Here is a 15,765-nt window from a genome sequence, read left to right on the forward strand (position 1 = left end):
TCACCTCACGAGATCCCAGTGGGCATGGTCGTGGATGAGGACAAAGAGCGTATGTGGGTTCTGAAAGGAGTTTTGCAGAAAGGACTTAAATTTCGTCTGTGCTTCCGCATCAAGCTTCAAAACGTACTGTTCGACCCTCTGCTTGGTCATGTGCTCCTTTTCCAAGCCAAGCTCCAGCAAAACCCCTGTAATGTGTAAAAATAGATCCCAAGTAATCCATGGCAAGGACAACCCTTGCCCCGAGTTTCTCACTCACTCAACAGACCCCTGGTGAGCGCCTGCTGTCTGGCCGGCCCCGAGCCTACGGGCATGTGTGAGATATGGGGGTCGGGGCAAAGAGATGGCCCATTTCCTAGCGAGGTGTGTGCACAGCGGCCAGCCAAGGAGGACAGCCAAGCTGGCTTCAGGAAGCTGGTGATCCCAGGCTCGGTGTGACGGAAGGGAAGCGTCAGGTCCCACCTCCCTGCCATACCCCGCAAACCATCCCCCAACCTGAAGGCCGGGGAGCTGGAGGTTCCAGAACTCTAGAATAAATCCTCTGAGTTAAGACATTGACTCTTTGTGTATTTCATATCTCACCCCCTTGAAAGTACATGGAAAATACATGAAGTTGAAGCACGTTATAACACGCTGGTTGTGGACCTGAGTGGGACGGAGTGGGAACTCAAAGTCATGGTTCAAGCTTTAACAGATTATAAAATTTGGGGCAATTTGCTATCTCTGAGCATCTGTTTCATGATCTATAAAATGGGAGTATTAATCCTCGCCCCACCTACTTTAGAGGGAAAGACTGATGTTTAGATGCCAAATCTGAATTTAAGGGAACCAAAGCTTCTCCCATGCAGACGTCACAACTTGCCCCCGAGATGCCCCGTACCTGATTGCCAGACATGGAACAGGGTCTGCTGATAGGTGACTTCTGAAGGGGGAATACAAATCAGAAAGTCCACCTTCTCGAAGGATCCTAAGTCCAAATTTTGGGTGCTGGAATCCGCAATGGAACACACATGGGAGAGGAGCTTCTGGGCCACGGCCAGCTGGAAGGGCCGGATATGGTGGGGCTCCAAATTGTAACCTGGAACCAGAGCCCCCCAAAAGGTGAGATGCACCCAAGAGCAGAGAGCCCAAACCCTTGACATCTGTCAGGAAACTGTGCAGTAGGGCCCTGTCTAGTGTGCAGAGGGACCAAAGGGGAGTCACACCAACATTTATCGAGTACCTACTCTGAGCTGTGTACACTTCACGCTTTTTGGAATTTCATAATAAAAGGATGAACAGTGCTCAGGGAGCACAGAGGCAGTGACCTACTGTACCCGAAGAGGACAATGACAGCATCGCAGGGAAGCTGACCCTGAGACAGGACTTCGGAAGAGACTGTGAGTTGTCTGGAAGGGAGGGTGACCATCACAGCTCTCTGGGAACTCAGGATACATGAAATGTTACAGCGATGCACTGATAAGCTGGAAATTTACACCGAGAAATGTATCATCTCAGGAAAAGTATACAAGCACCCATTTCAGGCTTGGATGAGACTACTAGTATTTTCTTTTTGTTTTTTTTTTAAGATTTTATTTATTTATTTGGCAGACAGAGATCACAAGTAGGCAGAGAGGCAGGCAGAGAGAGAGGAGGAAGCAGGATCCCTGCTGAGCAGAGAGCCCAATGTGGGGCTCGATCCCAGGACCCTGAGATCATGACCCAAGACGAAGGCAGAGGCTTTGACCCACTGAGCCACCCAGGCGCCCCGAGACCACTAGTGTTTTAAGGACTAAAATAAAAATTATATATTAGTAAACTTTGATGCTAAGAAGATGCCTCTTAGCCACCCCCCCACACCCCGGGGTGCTGTCTCACCAGCCCAGACCCTGGCTGCTGGCTCCCAGCATCACTCACTTGTGCATGTTGGAGCTCCGCCAACATCCGAGGATGCGGATTTGGGGACAGAGGACGCAGCGAGTGAGGACGGAATATGGCCTTGATTTTCCTGATGGAATTTGTCCAGCAGAGTGTCGATGTCACCCTCTGCCCAAAACAGAACAGAAAAATGGGTTTTCCATCCCAGTGAAGCCCAGCAAACCTCCATGCCTCACTTGCGTACGAGGCACTGTCCTGGGCCTAGGGTAATGGAACTAGGGAAGACACAGCCCATCCGGTCGAGGAGCCCACAGCCCAGTACGGAAGGCAAACACATCAGAGAGAACCACACTGTGAGGTGGCAGGTGACGGGACAGAAGGAAGAGCCAGACGCTAAAGGCCAAGAGAAAGGGGTCCGGGCCCATCCTAGAGAAGGAAAGGCCAGCAGGAGCTCCTGGGAGGACATGGGTTGAGGAAACAGGCAAAGAAGGGAGCCGGGCAGAGAACTCCCAGCCTAGAACACACGGACTCCAGTGATTCGGAGGCAGAGGCGGGGAGCCACCGGGCACAGGGGAAGAGGCACAGGACCTAGGAGAACCCACAGCCAGCGGGGGGAGACAGCCAACCAGAGACCCCCCAGGAAAGGGTTGTAAAGGCTAACACAGAGAACGAAGGGGTCCCCCTGCCCACCCGAACCCAGGCCGGCCTCAGCAGGCTCTGGGGAACGGGCTCCGAGAGGCCTGTCCCTCCCACTTGGGAATTCACAGCTGTCTCCCTACAGACCTACCTGGACAGAGGGTGCTGAAAAAGGCCCCCAAGGAGTCCACTTTCCCCGTCACCAGCTCATAACTGACTTCTTTCTGGTACTCCGCGGGGGTGAGAAGGCTCTCAGAAAGAATTCGGGCCTGGTATTTTCCTGGAGAAACAACACCTTTCACTGGGCTCCCTCACTTAGAATTTGCACGCGAGCCCCTCGGTGGCAGAGTCTGCGCTCATCCTCTGTCTCTCTCCCCCGCACGCGAGCCCCTCGGTGGCAGAGTCTGCGCTCATCCTCTGTCTCTCTCCCCCGCACGCGAGCCCCTCGGTGGCAGAGTCTGCGCTCATCCTCTGTCTCTCTCCCCCGCATGCGAGCCCCTCGGTGGCAGAGTCTGCGCTCATCCTCTGTCTCTCTCCCCCGCACGCGAGCCCCTCGGTGGCAGAGTCTGTGCTCATCCTCTGTCTCTCTCTCCCCCGCACGCGAGCCCCTCGGTGGCAGAGTCTGCGCTCATCCTCTGTCTCTCTCCCCCGCACGCGAGCCCCTCGGTGGCAGAGTCTGTGCTCATCCTCTGTCTCTCTCCCCCGCACGCGAGCCCCTCGGTGGCAGAGTCTGTGCTCATCCTCTGTCTCTCTCCCCCGCACGCGAGCCCCTCGGTGGCAGAGTCTGCGCTCATCCTCTGTCTCTCTCCCCCGCACGCGAGCCCCTCGGTGGCAGAGTCTGCGCTCATCCTCTGTCTCTCTCCCCCGCACGCGAGCCCCTCGGTGGCAGAGTCTGCGCTCATCCTCTGTCTCTCTCCCCTGCATGCGAGCCCCTCGGTGGCAGAGTCTGTGCTCATCCTCTGTCTCTCTCCCCTGCATGCGAGCCCCTCGGTGGCAGAGTCTGCGCTCATCCTCTGTCTCTCTCTCCCGCATGCGAGCCCCTCGGTGGCAGAGTCTGCGCTCATCCTCTCTCTGTCTCCCCCTAACCCCTGGCAATGGCCCTGTCCCATCCTCTGCCCCGGCCTCCTGCTTCCCTACAGCGTGCTGCCACGTGGTCTTGGGGCCGGGGGTGGGGGGGACGCAGCTGTCCCCAGGGGCAACCTCGCCTGCCTCCTCTGTCTCTCACCAGCCCCTCTCTAACGTCCCCTCTGCAGAGAGGTTCTCCTGACCCTCCTAACAGCCTGCGTCCCGAACGGGATCCCCATCCCAGGGCCCTCCCACCAGAGCTGTCCGGCTCGGCGTTTGGCATCTGCTCCAGGAAAGCGGGGACCTTGTTGTCTTCGTGCCTGCGTCCCCAGCCCTTAGAACGGTGCCTGCGCATAGTTGGGCTTCAACAAGTAACTATATAAGTGACTCATTAATCTATGCAATACTATGTGAGTATTGTGTAACTGAAGAGTTAATTGACTCATTAATCTACACAATAAAAGATCGCTGTTCTGGCTTTTTTGTTGTTCCTGTTCTACACGACTGAGCTGAAGAACGGACCGCCAGAGTCAGGAGGCGACCGGTCACATCACCAGGTACACGGAGCCAGGTTTTCGACCCCGTCCATCCGGCCTCCAGAGCAGGCCAGGGTCTCTAGGGGGAGATGGGAACGCTCGCCTTCCCCGCAGAGGAGGAACGACTCCAAACCCCCATGCCAGCCCAGGCACGCGCCTCTCACCCCAGGAGGGCCCTAACCCTGGTCACGAACCAACGGCTGCCACAAAGCCGGCCGCGAGAGGCAAGGCGCGCAATGGGAGAGGACACAGCTGGTTTTCCCGCAGCCGCCAGGCTCACCAGTGACGGCGACGCAGGAGTCGATGGCGGGGCTGCGGCAGGCGCGGACGATCACCACGTAGTTGGTCTTGGCAAGCTTGCCCTCGATGAGCAGCCGGAACATCTCTGAGAGGCCCTCGGCCAGCGAGTAGGTGCACTCGATGACGTGTACGCTGTCGTTGCATGAGCTGGCGGCCAGGCCGGCCAGCCAGGGCAGCTGCGCCGAGGTCACCGGGGCCACGGCGCTGGGCACGGGCGGGCAGGGCTGCGGCGGCGCCTGCTGGTACTGCCGGATCTCCGTCAGGTGCGACTCACGCCACGAGCGCAGGAAGATCTGCTCCAGGTCCTCCATCAGGGGCACCTGGTCGGCTGCTGGCAACGACAGGATGGCGGGAGAGGCTTCAGCGTCCGCCCACAAGCACAGAGTGCGGCTCCGGGGCAACACGTGCAGGCGAGCCTGAGAGATAGCCGTGGGCATCGTTCGGGGTCCATCGTCTTATGGATGCTGGACTGCAAGCACCGGGCGGGCACATGAGCAGCCACCACTCCCCAGCCTCACCGAGCCACAATGCTTTCCACCCATTTCTCAGTATGGTTTTCAGCGACAGGTTTTAAATCGCTGTAAGGACTGAAGCCTCCAACTTCAGGGCTTGTCTCCTTTCCCCCACGGTCATGTGGAGCCAGGGGTCACACTGTCTGCAGTCTACACAGCCAGTGCTCTCGCTGGGCACATCAGGTCCCTACAAGGAAGGCACCGCCACTTACTCAGCAGGGGCTCCACTGTTGATCTTCCTAGTGCTTCCAAATAACCACTGAGATAAATAACCTCCTCGACACATGTCTTTATGGATAGAACCTACTTTCTAAATTCTCAGAACTGGGCTTCTGGAGCTAACTAATACATGTGATCAGGCTGTTTTCAGGGGTCCAACTGCACCAACCTGCCACAACACGAAGGGCAGACGAGGACCCTGCTTTTACTGCACCCTTAGTGCCACGGATACCATCGCTTGTGTTAATTTCACTAGAAAATATTACTCGATTTGTTCATTTGTGCCTCTCTGAGGCCTAGTGACACTGAATACTTCTAGCCTTTCTTTCCTACAGACATTTTTTGGTGTATTTGTCCAAATTTTAGAGTTGGGTGAGCTGGAGGGTAGAGCAGCCTGCCGGAGCTCAGAAGTCACACTCTCTCCCGGCTCCACCCAGCCCCAGCTCCGGCCAAGCGCTAGCTGTCCGAGGACACTGGCTCCTGACCGGAAAGATGGGGATCACACCACCCCCTCCACTGGCTGGGCCACGATTTTATGAGGTTAGCTGTTAGCCCTCCCATCTTTAAAACCTTCCCCTGAGCCCACACCCTCTTCTGGAATCACCGTCACGAAGCAAAGGTCTTGGGAGAGTGTCTACCCTCACCCGCCTATTTCTTCAGCTCCTGTCCCCAGGCCATGCAGCAGGCGGCTTCCGTCCCCACATTCCTCGGACTCACCACGGACGCTGCCGATCGCTTCCATACACCCAGACCCAATGGCTAACCGCGAGCCCTCACTCTGCTCTCAGCCTGACTCAGGGGACAAGTCCCTCTTGAAATGCTTTCATTGGACTCTGCGTCTGTTGACTGTTCCTTCAACACGTGCTGGGTGAGCACCAACGTTACCCTTCAGGTGCTCCCCGACACGCAGCCATGAATGAAGTCGACATTCCTGATCTCACAGCCCTGACACCCTCCCCAGGGGACATGCACCTGAAGTAAACAAATACACAGGCGTGTAATTCCCGGGAATGCTGGTGTTCCAAACGCAAGATAAAGAGGAGCCAGAACCCCAGGGGCCAGGGGACGGGCGCTGTCTTAGATACAGTGATGAGAAGGCCTCTCTAGATGACATGGGAACCAAAACCCAGAGGCCACAAAGCAGTAGCCGTGCAAACGTCCTGGGCAGGAGCGTTTCTCGGGGAAGGAACAGCAGGCACCTGGGGGCTGGGGTGCCCCAGGGCACAGCAGGGCTGGAGCAAAGCAAGCAGCTGCAGGAGGCAGGCCAGTCACGTGGCCCCTGGAACGGAGGTGGGTTGAGCGTGTGCTAGGAAGCCGTGGTAGGCTCCAGCAGGGAACCGGTATGAGCAGACTCACAACTGTAACAGACGTGCAGTGCAGAGCGGGGCAAGAGCAGTGCCCTGGCAAGGAAGGCACGGTGGGGAGGCTGGGCAAGGGTGGGTCGGGGACAATCCAGGGCTTACCAGTGCATGGGATGTGGGTCGTGAGAAAGAGCAAGACACACGCCCGTTTCCCCAGATTTCTCCCCATTTCAGGCAACATTCTCCAAGTTCTGCCCAAGCGTGTGCCTCCCTGGCTGCTCCATCCACTCGTCCTCCAGCTCTCTGACTGCTGGGGTGCCCGGGGGGTCATGCACCAGGGCCTTTCTCCCTGGGACTCTTGTCCAATCTCCCAGCTTCGGTACAGCTCATCACTGGGCCCCAATGTTCCCCAATCTGGCACCAGCAGCTGCACCTTCTCCCTGGGGCTCAAGCCCTGTCCGGCCACATCCTGGAATCAGCCCCTTGGAGGCCTCATGGGCCTCTCAAACTCGAAACAGCCAAGGCAGGACTTGCACCCACCCTGTGGCTCCAGCATCCACCTGGGGGCTCAGGGCAGAAGCCGGGCTGCCCGCCCCCTCCCCTCCCTCAGACAGCCAGCCTACCGCCCTTACCCCTTCAGAATAAACCCAGCCTCTCCCTCCTGTGACCCTCCGTGGTCAGAGCCACCTCCCACTTCAACTGGGACAACACGGCCCCTGCACAAGCCAGGCCCACATAGCAGCCACTGCCGGCTCCTGGAAGCAAAGGTCAGATCATATCCACGCGTTGCCTCAAACCATTCCAGAGCTGCTGCAGACCGAACTGTGCGTTCCTCCTCCCAGTTCGTCTGTGGATACCACAACCCTCACTGTGATGTCTTTGGAGGCAAAGCCTTTAAAGAGGGATTAATGTTAAGTGAGGTCACCGGTGAGGCCCTGGTCCAGCCGCTCTGGTGCCGGCATGAACAGACACAGCAGAGTCCTCTGTCCCTCTCCCCAAACGCGTGCGCTCAGGAAAGGCCCCGTGAGCACAGACAGGGGCTGTCTGCCAGCCAGGAAGGGAGGCCTCCCCAGAACCCGGCTGGCATCCTGGATGTTGGCCTTCCAGCCTCCAGAGCCCTGAGACAGAAACGTCTGTGGTCTAAGCCCCCGGGGCTGGCTCTGCTGTGGAGCAGGAAGTGGCCGCAGCTGACCAGTCCGAGCTGCTGCTCAGCCCTGTCTGAAGTGCAAAGTCCTGGCTGCACCCGGAGGCCCCGCCCCTCCGCGGGCACCCCCTCCCCCGCTGGGCTGTAACCAGCAGGCCTGGCCCGCAGCCCTCCGGCGTCTCCCTTCCTTGCCTCCCCCACCTCCTCACAGGGCAGCTTCTCCCCACTCGAGCATCATCTCAGAGGCCTTCCTCCGTGAGGCTGAATCACCGTGCCCCAACCCGCCCTGCCCCAGGGCCCCCTCTCCCCGATCACGCCTCCTCTCCCGGGTCTCTGTCCTGGTCCCTCTGTGCTTCTGGAATGGCAGCCGCAGGGTTTTTGGATTATCTCCAGTGGTTCTGACCCACTTCGAGCCACGCCCAGGCCGTCCAGCGGTGACCTGACTGCGGCGTCCTCACGTTTCCCGGGCTGCCATCCCACCGGCCCCGGGGCTTCACAGGGGCTCCGAGGGCCAGGCTAGGATCGAGGCTCCCGCACGTCCCCCCTCGCGGGGTGTTCTACCGGCGACTCCCAGGCCGCGGCGGGACACTCACCCAGCTGCACGAGGTAGTAGACGGTGAGCAGCAGCTGCATCTCCTCGGAGATGGGCTGGATGGCGGAGGCGCCGCACTGCTCGTAGGCCCGCGAGATGGACTGCGAGTTCTGGTAGCACGTGTACAGGAGGGGGCTCACGATGACGTCGTTCAGGTTCCCACAGAGGTAGGGGAAGTTCCCGTGGCCTGCGGAACAGGAAATCGCACCCGCTTGGCGGCCGCCTGCAGGCGCAGTGTGTGGCCCCCCACCCCGGTGCGGGGTCTCCCAATCCGGGGGTGGGGCGCCAGCGTGCAGGCCGGAGCCACTGGGGTAACTCTCGTGCCCCTTTCCGGGAAGACCTCGGACGTCTGGCCCTTGCTGACTGCCCTGGCAGCTCTGATCCCGGACCGGTGCTGTGGCAGGTGGTCAGTGCCTCGTCTCCCCCGCGAGTGAGCTACAGCCCGGGAACGCGCCCCGAGTGGAAGCGTCGCCTCAGCTGCCCCGCAGCTCCGACCACAGGATGCCCCGTGGAAGCACCACCTTCTGGCTCTCTCCCGCCAGCCTGCACTGTCCCCAACCGCCCCCCCCCCACCAACATGGGATGCTGATTCACGTTCTCCCAGGGCTCTCCAGCAAGCTGGAGAACAAGCTGGGTTAGGAAAATAAACCACGGTACAAACGAGGCTCCAGGTCCTAACGGAACTTGACCAACACTTTAGCACACGTTGTAGATTCACTCCAGTGACAACCCCCAGAGGCAGAAGAGCCTGGCTATGCTGGACTCTCCTCGGCACCATGCATCAGCTGGGGCACCCTGGGCAGGAAGTCCGACATTCCTAAGCTTCAGTCTTCACATCTGTACAATGCCGGGGGCGGGGGGGGGGGGAACACATGCAGTCCCCATGGGGGTGCTGAGATGATCGGCTGTGCTAGATGCCTGTGTGGCGTCCTGCACTCAGATGGTCCTCACTTATGCACAAAACATGCACTTACTGAACGCCTGCTGTATGCCATGTGCAGGCATCACGCTTGGCTCCAGGGAGAACCTGATGAGTGAGACGGTTCACGCCCTCAAGGAACTGCTTCTCAAACCTGTGATGCGGGAGGATCCCCTGAAAGGCAGCCTCAGACAGACTGCTGGGCCCTACTGCACAGCGTCCGGCTGAGGAATAGGGCCTGTGATGCTGGGATGTTCCTGGGAGTTCACGCCTCTAAGAGATCCTGGAGGGGGCTGGTCCTCTGGCTAGGGAGCACAGCTGGGGTACCACTGCTTACCAACATTGATTCAAACTGCGTGGAGTGTATAAGAAGGTAAGGCAGCCTCGCGGAGAAGGCACAGAAGTGGTCGGGACCTGCACTGTGGGGGCGGGAGGGGACAGCCAGGGAAGCAAGTACCTTAGGAAGAGCACACGGCTGGAGCAGAGCAGCCTCACGGGGAAGTGCCATGAACTTGAGGAACAAGAACGGCCTCCATCTGAGGTCGCTAGCCACAGGCAGGTCTGTGGGACCCTCACCCCAACTTTCCTGGGGCTTCCGGCTCGGGGGAGGAGCAGGTGCAGGTCCAACCCATATCCGCGTGCTCTGCCTTTCCATCACTGCGCTTTCGGGGCCTGCCGCAGTCCCGCGATAGCCATGTGCAGGACACAGGTAACGTGGCCACATGCTGACCTCTGCCTTGTCAGCTAATAGGCCCAATGGGATATCGGCTCTGTCCCATGCCTTGTTCAAAACCCAGACCTGCACCCTTCTTCCTAAATATCCCGTTCACTTTCGGTTTTTTAGGAAAAAGGAGTGCCTCTCTCAGTTCTTAACTGCCAGGAAGGCCTCTCTCCCGCTCCCCTACCCCCTCGCTCCTCTATTCCTACGAACACGATACCGAATGCAGCATTAATTTCATGAAGGATCTGAAGGCACGTGTGTATCTGTGCACGCATGTGCACACGTGTGTGTGCGCGTGTTGTTACAGGTCAGCGTGCGGGACCAGCGAAAACCATCCTCAGACAAGTCCCGCCCGAGCTTCCCATTTCAAGACCGCGTCAGTTGACCGAGCACCTCCCCCACGTGGCATACATCAGCCCACGGTCACAAAACAGATCGAATCTTGTTGTCTTTTATGCTTTCACGTGGCACCCGTCACCATCCTTGCCTAAAGTCAGATTCCAGAGCCAAAATATACCAGGGGCCCAGGGTGACACGAGGACCACCTGCCCCATCAGGGGTCCTCAAAGCAGGGGGCCGATGGCTCGGGCTGTCCGAGCGCTGGGCTTTGCACTGGGCCTGTTCCCAGGGCAGCTGCTCAGTGAGGCTGAACGAATGCACACGTGCATAAATGAACACAAGGACACGGCAGAACCACTTTGTTTCACCCAGGCTCCTTGTGGAAAATCGTGACCCGCTCCAGACCCGCCGGTGACCCGCTGGAGAACTCGGCATCTGAGCAGGGGCTACAGCAGTGACGGTCGGCTTCGTTCCTTCACCGGCCTGGACGGGGCCTCCGAGGTCTCTCGGGGGACACCCGTGCGTCAGCCCATGGCCTGCTCCGTGCGGACTCCCCCAGCCCCCCGCCCCCACTCCCGTCCCACTGTTGTACTTGCCTTTAAATATCACCGGCTTGGCCTTGCATATTTGCAGCAAGTTGTCAGGAACGGACACCAGTTCCCCAGAGGCCACAGCAGGAAACGTGACCGAAGCTGGTCCCACCAAGCCAACCTGGGGCACGCAGGACATGCCTGCACTCTCTGGAAATACGCCGAGGGTGTTAGGAAGACACATGGAACCGAGCCTCCCTCTCCAGCAGACCTGATGTCAGGCCGGCCTGCACACCTGCTACAGCTGATGCGAACCCCCACCTACAGGAATACCCCCGTCCTGGAATCACAGATCCCTGAGGTCAAAGTACCTTTAAGGTCACTTCACCCAACCTTCCCCCGCAAACAACACAGCCACATGACAGGAAAGCCCCTTTTAAATTTCTTTAGGGTCCAGGAGCTAAGTCACTGCTGTGCAAGGACCTTGGGCTCCGCTGTGCAGCTCCTCCATAGGAGACCCCTCAGTGATACCGAAGTCTGCCCCCGGGCCATCCTCCCCAGTGCACACACACTCACACAGTGCACACGTGCGCGCGCGCACCGCGGGCGCCGAGTCCTACTGTAGGCGAGGCTGCTGTCACTTACCGTACTTAGCTCTGTTCCCGCCACCCTGGGAGTAGCCAGTGTCTGCAGCGGAGGGGGATTCCGGAGACCACCCTTTGTGGCGCTTTTTGGGGGGCCCGGCGTTTGACAGGATACCTGGAAAACATGCAGAGTATAGATGAGGCTGCCACAAAGGACGAGCTTTAAAACATCCCCGATTTGGAGAACACGTGTCAGTTTTAAACCTCAGAGCTTCACGACGGTTCCCCACTGTCTACTGAAGCATGTGATGGGCATGAAGAAACGTCCTGTCCCTTTCAGTGAACATCTCATTCCAGACCAGCACAGGACGGAGAGGCTTATCTCTGAGCCTCGGAACCCCAGTCTTTAACACGGGATCATGAACCAAGCGCGGTGGTTTGAAAAGACTAAGGAGCATGCGCATAAAGCAGAGTCTGGCCCGCTGACTGGCAGCCCCCAAGATCCCATCTCCTTCCAGCTCCTCTTCTGACGCCACCGTCACAGCCTTACCGCTGGGGGGCAGCACTGCTCCACCTGCTCCCACCAGAGCCTTGGCCACCCAGGCCGACCGGAGGGCCGACCAGAGAAGTCCTGGGGAACGGCAGCCGGTACCCGCCGCTGTGCTGGTTTTCTAGACAACAGCAGCATGTGCGTGACTCGGGGTATGTTCCTGGGTTATTCAAAACATCAGGAACCGGTTACCCTGCTTTTTTGAGCAATCCAACACAAAATTTCCCCTACGTTGAGAGCTATGCATTCAACCATACATGTTAAAGTCACCCGGGACACCCTTAAAACTCTTGAGTGCCTGGATGTGAGCTCATCCCAAGTAAACCAAACCCAGCCCCGGGCAGAGCCCGGGCATCGTGAGGCCCCGAGCTCCGGGTGACTAAGTCACAAGCAGGACTGAGAACCATAGTTTAGAGCAACATTTCTGTACATTTGGTCTGAGAAGGAGCTGGACAGACGCAGCAGAGGCTTGTTACAACAGCCCGCTCCTGGGCCTGCCTTGACCTCTAGAACCGGATCTCTGGAAACAAGAGATTTATTCCCAGGCACGCTGGCTACGCCTAAGGGCACTGCGGTTCTAGAGCCACTTAAATGTCATAAAGTTATTCTCAGGTCCTCCCTCGACTGACCAAAAATGAATAAAGTGAATAAAAAGGTAAAATACAAGGTACTTTGTTCACACAGAGCTTTCAAGCAGATGGGCTCCTTCAACCCCCACGCCCCCAGCAGCGTGGGAGGCAGACAGGATAACGGCTGCTCCGTGTAGGCCACTGCTTCTACTGCCGGGACATCTGTCCTCGGGTGCCAACAGAGGCGCTCCTACAGATACAAAGACACCCGCGCCCCTAAAAACCACATTAAACTACCAAAGAGGGGTTCGGCCTCAACACTGAGGACGGAAGGTCTACAAATATTTTCCCCTTTGGGACGCAAGCTCTAGCCAACCCTAGTGTGATGTCCCAAAGTGATGTCACCAGGAGCTGTCCCTGTGCACCCAGCGTGGACCATTTCCCGCAGTGGCTCCTGATACTGGGGGAAGGGGTCACTACTTGGCACTCTGGGTGAGCAAGTCTTCATTACGCAGTCCACTCACTGCCGGACACAGAGCACCCCGACCCCCAGTGGGGGACCTCCAAGGAAGGATCCTGGGCGCCTGCTAACAGCCCCCAGCAGGGGGCAGTACCTCCCCACTGAGAACCACAGAGCGACAGCCCTCAAGCCCACATCCAACACTTCTCACAGTTTCAGAAACAGTTTCTTAAAACTGATTTCCTCTCTCCCCTGAGGGAGCCAGAAGGCCCAGGCAGGCCCTCCCGCATTTCGGCTGGGCTGTTAAAGCAACTCCATTCTGTCAGCATCCACGAAAGCTGGGCACCTGGGGCCCCAAGATGGGGAGGACACCGGCAATGCCCTTGGGAATGTCACTGCTTACAGGACACGGGTGGCCACAGAAGGGAGAGAGAGCCCTGGGGCGTGCCAGGGAGGGAGGGAGCCGTCCTGTAGGAGGGGTCACCTGAGCTATGCCCTGAAAGGTGCGTTAGCGGTGGGGTGGGGAGATGTTTCCAGATCCTGCTGTGTGGCCGGGTGTGGGGACAGGCATGGGGGCACTGAACCATCCCACACTGGAGTGCAGAAGCCACAGGGAATAATGGGATTGTACGGGCTGGCTGGGGGCAGGTTCCAGAAGGGGTCGAGCATTACTGGGGACCTGGGGGCTTTCTCCTTCCCACACGGCCCATTCTCCAGGGTAAAGGCTGGCTGTGCACCGCAAGCAGGACAGGCGTCACAGGTCAGGCCTGCTGTCGCCGTCCCAGAAGCCCGGTCCTTGGCCACCCTAAATTCAGCCCCTCGCTGAGAAGAACCAGTCAGAGGAAGAAAAGTGGGGGCCTGCCTGAGACTCCTCCTGCCAGAGGAGGGACAAGAGCTTGACCTCAGATTCCACGCTGGTTAGGACGGGGGAGTCTCAGGTCCAATTCAGAAAACACAATGGTCCTTCAACTAAGAGGGAGACTCCCGCCAGGGAAGTCCTCCACTGGCCGGGTAACGGAAGCGGAGAAGCCTGGGCAAGGCTGGGCTGCCTCTCTGGGCCTCACGTGCCTCCTCTACCAGAGTGTGGGGCTGGACAGTTGTTATGGGCTCTTCCAGTGAACAGTCTTGGATCCCAAAATCCACTTAGCTATGTGCATGGAGGAAGAGAGAAGAAAGCCTGGCTCCCTAAACAGCTCCCACAAGCACGGAGGGGCAAACACAGAGCCCAGGGTCAGTCTCCATGTCCCGTACTGCTTAACCCGTTTGTTCACTTCCTCGCCCTCTTCCATGCTTCCTCCCTTACCATCTCTCATGCTTCCCAAACTGTAAGCTGTAGCTCAGCTGTCACCTCCTCCAGGAAGCCCTCCTTGAGAAGACCAGCTCAGGGATGATGATGATGTGGGTGGCCTAATGGTGTCCACCTGTGAGCTGCCAGATGTGCCCTGAATTTCCACACAGCCCCTCAGCTGACCCTCTCGGCTGCCCTGAGAGCAGAATTCTCATCTCCAGATGAGGCACTTTGGTCAGAAGGCTTGTCCAAGATGCCCCAACTAATACGAGCCGCAGTTGAGTTTCGAATTCACAGTTATCTGAATTGGGAGCCCACGTTCCTCCCCTGCCACCATGCTGCCCAGAACTCTACAGCCCTCCTGATGTGTGAGCCCACAGGAGATGAGCCACCCGCTGCTTCCTGGCAGACGCCCATCACTCAAGTCGGTAGCCAGAGCTGCAGGTTCCCCCAAGTACCGGGGCCTGGGCACGGCCCCCCAGACTCTGGAGGCACCTGCTGGCCGGTCCCAACTCCCCGTCCATGCCACACCAACTCCAGGAGGTGCGGGGGCCCCAGCATGGTCGCCCGATGAATCCCCCAACAGCCCAGCCCAGAGGAAAGCAAGACACCACCAACCCCCGCCCCGGCAGGACCAGCAACACTACCAAGCGCAGAGGGCCGCGGCATGGCTGACAGGTCGTTCTTCACCAGCTGCTGGTGCTTCGGGGAGTCCTTGCCATTGAGAACAGCTGGACCCACAGCGGCCGCTAGCGAGGGGTGCTCGGAGGCTGGTCCTGGCAGCGGAGAAAGAGAAGAGGGAGCACACACTCAGATCACAGGATGCCCTGTGAGCCCAGGTGGCAGGAAATTACTCTTCTTCCATTTTTACAAAGTTATAAACGAGCTTCTGGCCGACAAGTGACTCTGCCCACTGAGAACACACAAACACAGATGCACACATACTCCTGTCCCAGGGAGCACGGCCTGCGTGAAAGGAGAACCAGGCAGACCTGGGGGCCAGTGGGAACCCTGAATCCCAGGGGAGCACACAAGGCTCTTCCGCCACCCTCCCCTTCCCCGCCCGGCTCAGGCTTGTAGCAGACACGCTTGGGAATCCCATCAGGCTTGCGGTTGCCCACTCCGGGCTGCTCGCGGGGCCTGGGGACAATCCTGGAGGACACTGGGGGTACTGGTCTCGTGAGCCCCACCACAACACCTACGTGCCTGCATCAGCCAGAATGGTCTGGAAGGCCCTCCAGAGTCGAGGGCAGCCCAGACCATTTCCAGTGGGTGCGGCGGCATGAGGAGGGGTCCAGAGCATGGTTCTGAAGCCAGCTCAGCCTCGACTTCCCGGGTGGTGCCCCGGAGAAACTCAAGCCCACATGCAGAGTGCTGTTAGGACTCAAGGAGGTGCCCGTGGGACTGCGGGCCACGAGCTGGTCTCACCTGCCCCTCCCAGGAACCCCAGCCCAGCACGGATGTGGTGTCATTCTAGAGCGAGCTCTAAGCTGCAAACTGGGGGTGCAGAGGGACCCCCATGCCCCACACCACCAACAAGGAGATCACATTTTGCTGCCAACAGGAAGGAAGACAGGACATCTTTCTAAATTAAAAACACAGCACGCTGTGCCGGAAACTACTACAAATTCACGATGAAACACAAA

At 58.5% G+C, this 15,765-nt stretch overlaps 1 protein-coding gene across 7 annotated transcripts in view; it reads right to left on the bottom strand.

Annotated features, from left to right (window-relative positions):
- The window catches only part of GREB1 (growth regulating estrogen receptor binding 1), a 135,540-nt gene that overhangs the window by 40,069 nt on the left and 79,706 nt on the right, over positions 1-15,765 (bottom strand). For 6 of the 7 annotated variants that reach the window (XM_004745806.3, XM_045084866.1, XM_045084868.1 and 3 more), the window contains exons 7-15: positions 14,767-14,895; positions 11,314-11,427; positions 10,735-10,878; positions 8,161-8,346; positions 4,372-4,722; positions 2,642-2,770; positions 1,894-2,022; positions 878-1,075; positions 5-185 (exon numbers count right to left, since the gene is read on the bottom strand). In XM_004745806.3, the coding sequence (XP_004745863.1) occupies positions 5-185; positions 878-1,075; positions 1,894-2,022; positions 2,642-2,770; positions 4,372-4,722; positions 8,161-8,346; positions 10,735-10,878; positions 11,314-11,427; positions 14,767-14,895 (1,561 nt within the window). The remainder of the gene's footprint in view (positions 1-4; positions 186-877; positions 1,076-1,893; positions 2,023-2,641; positions 2,771-4,371; positions 4,723-8,160; positions 8,347-10,734; positions 10,879-11,313; positions 11,428-14,766; positions 14,896-15,765) is intronic. The other variant, XM_045084867.1, reaches the window with a different exon arrangement.

Source organism: Mustela putorius, unplaced genomic scaffold (assembly GCF_011764305.1).
Source record: "Mustela putorius furo isolate JIRA1106 unplaced genomic scaffold, ASM1176430v1.1 tig00000813_pilon_pilon_pilon, whole genome shotgun sequence".
Lineage (NCBI taxonomy): Eukaryota > Metazoa > Chordata > Mammalia > Carnivora > Mustelidae > Mustela > Mustela putorius.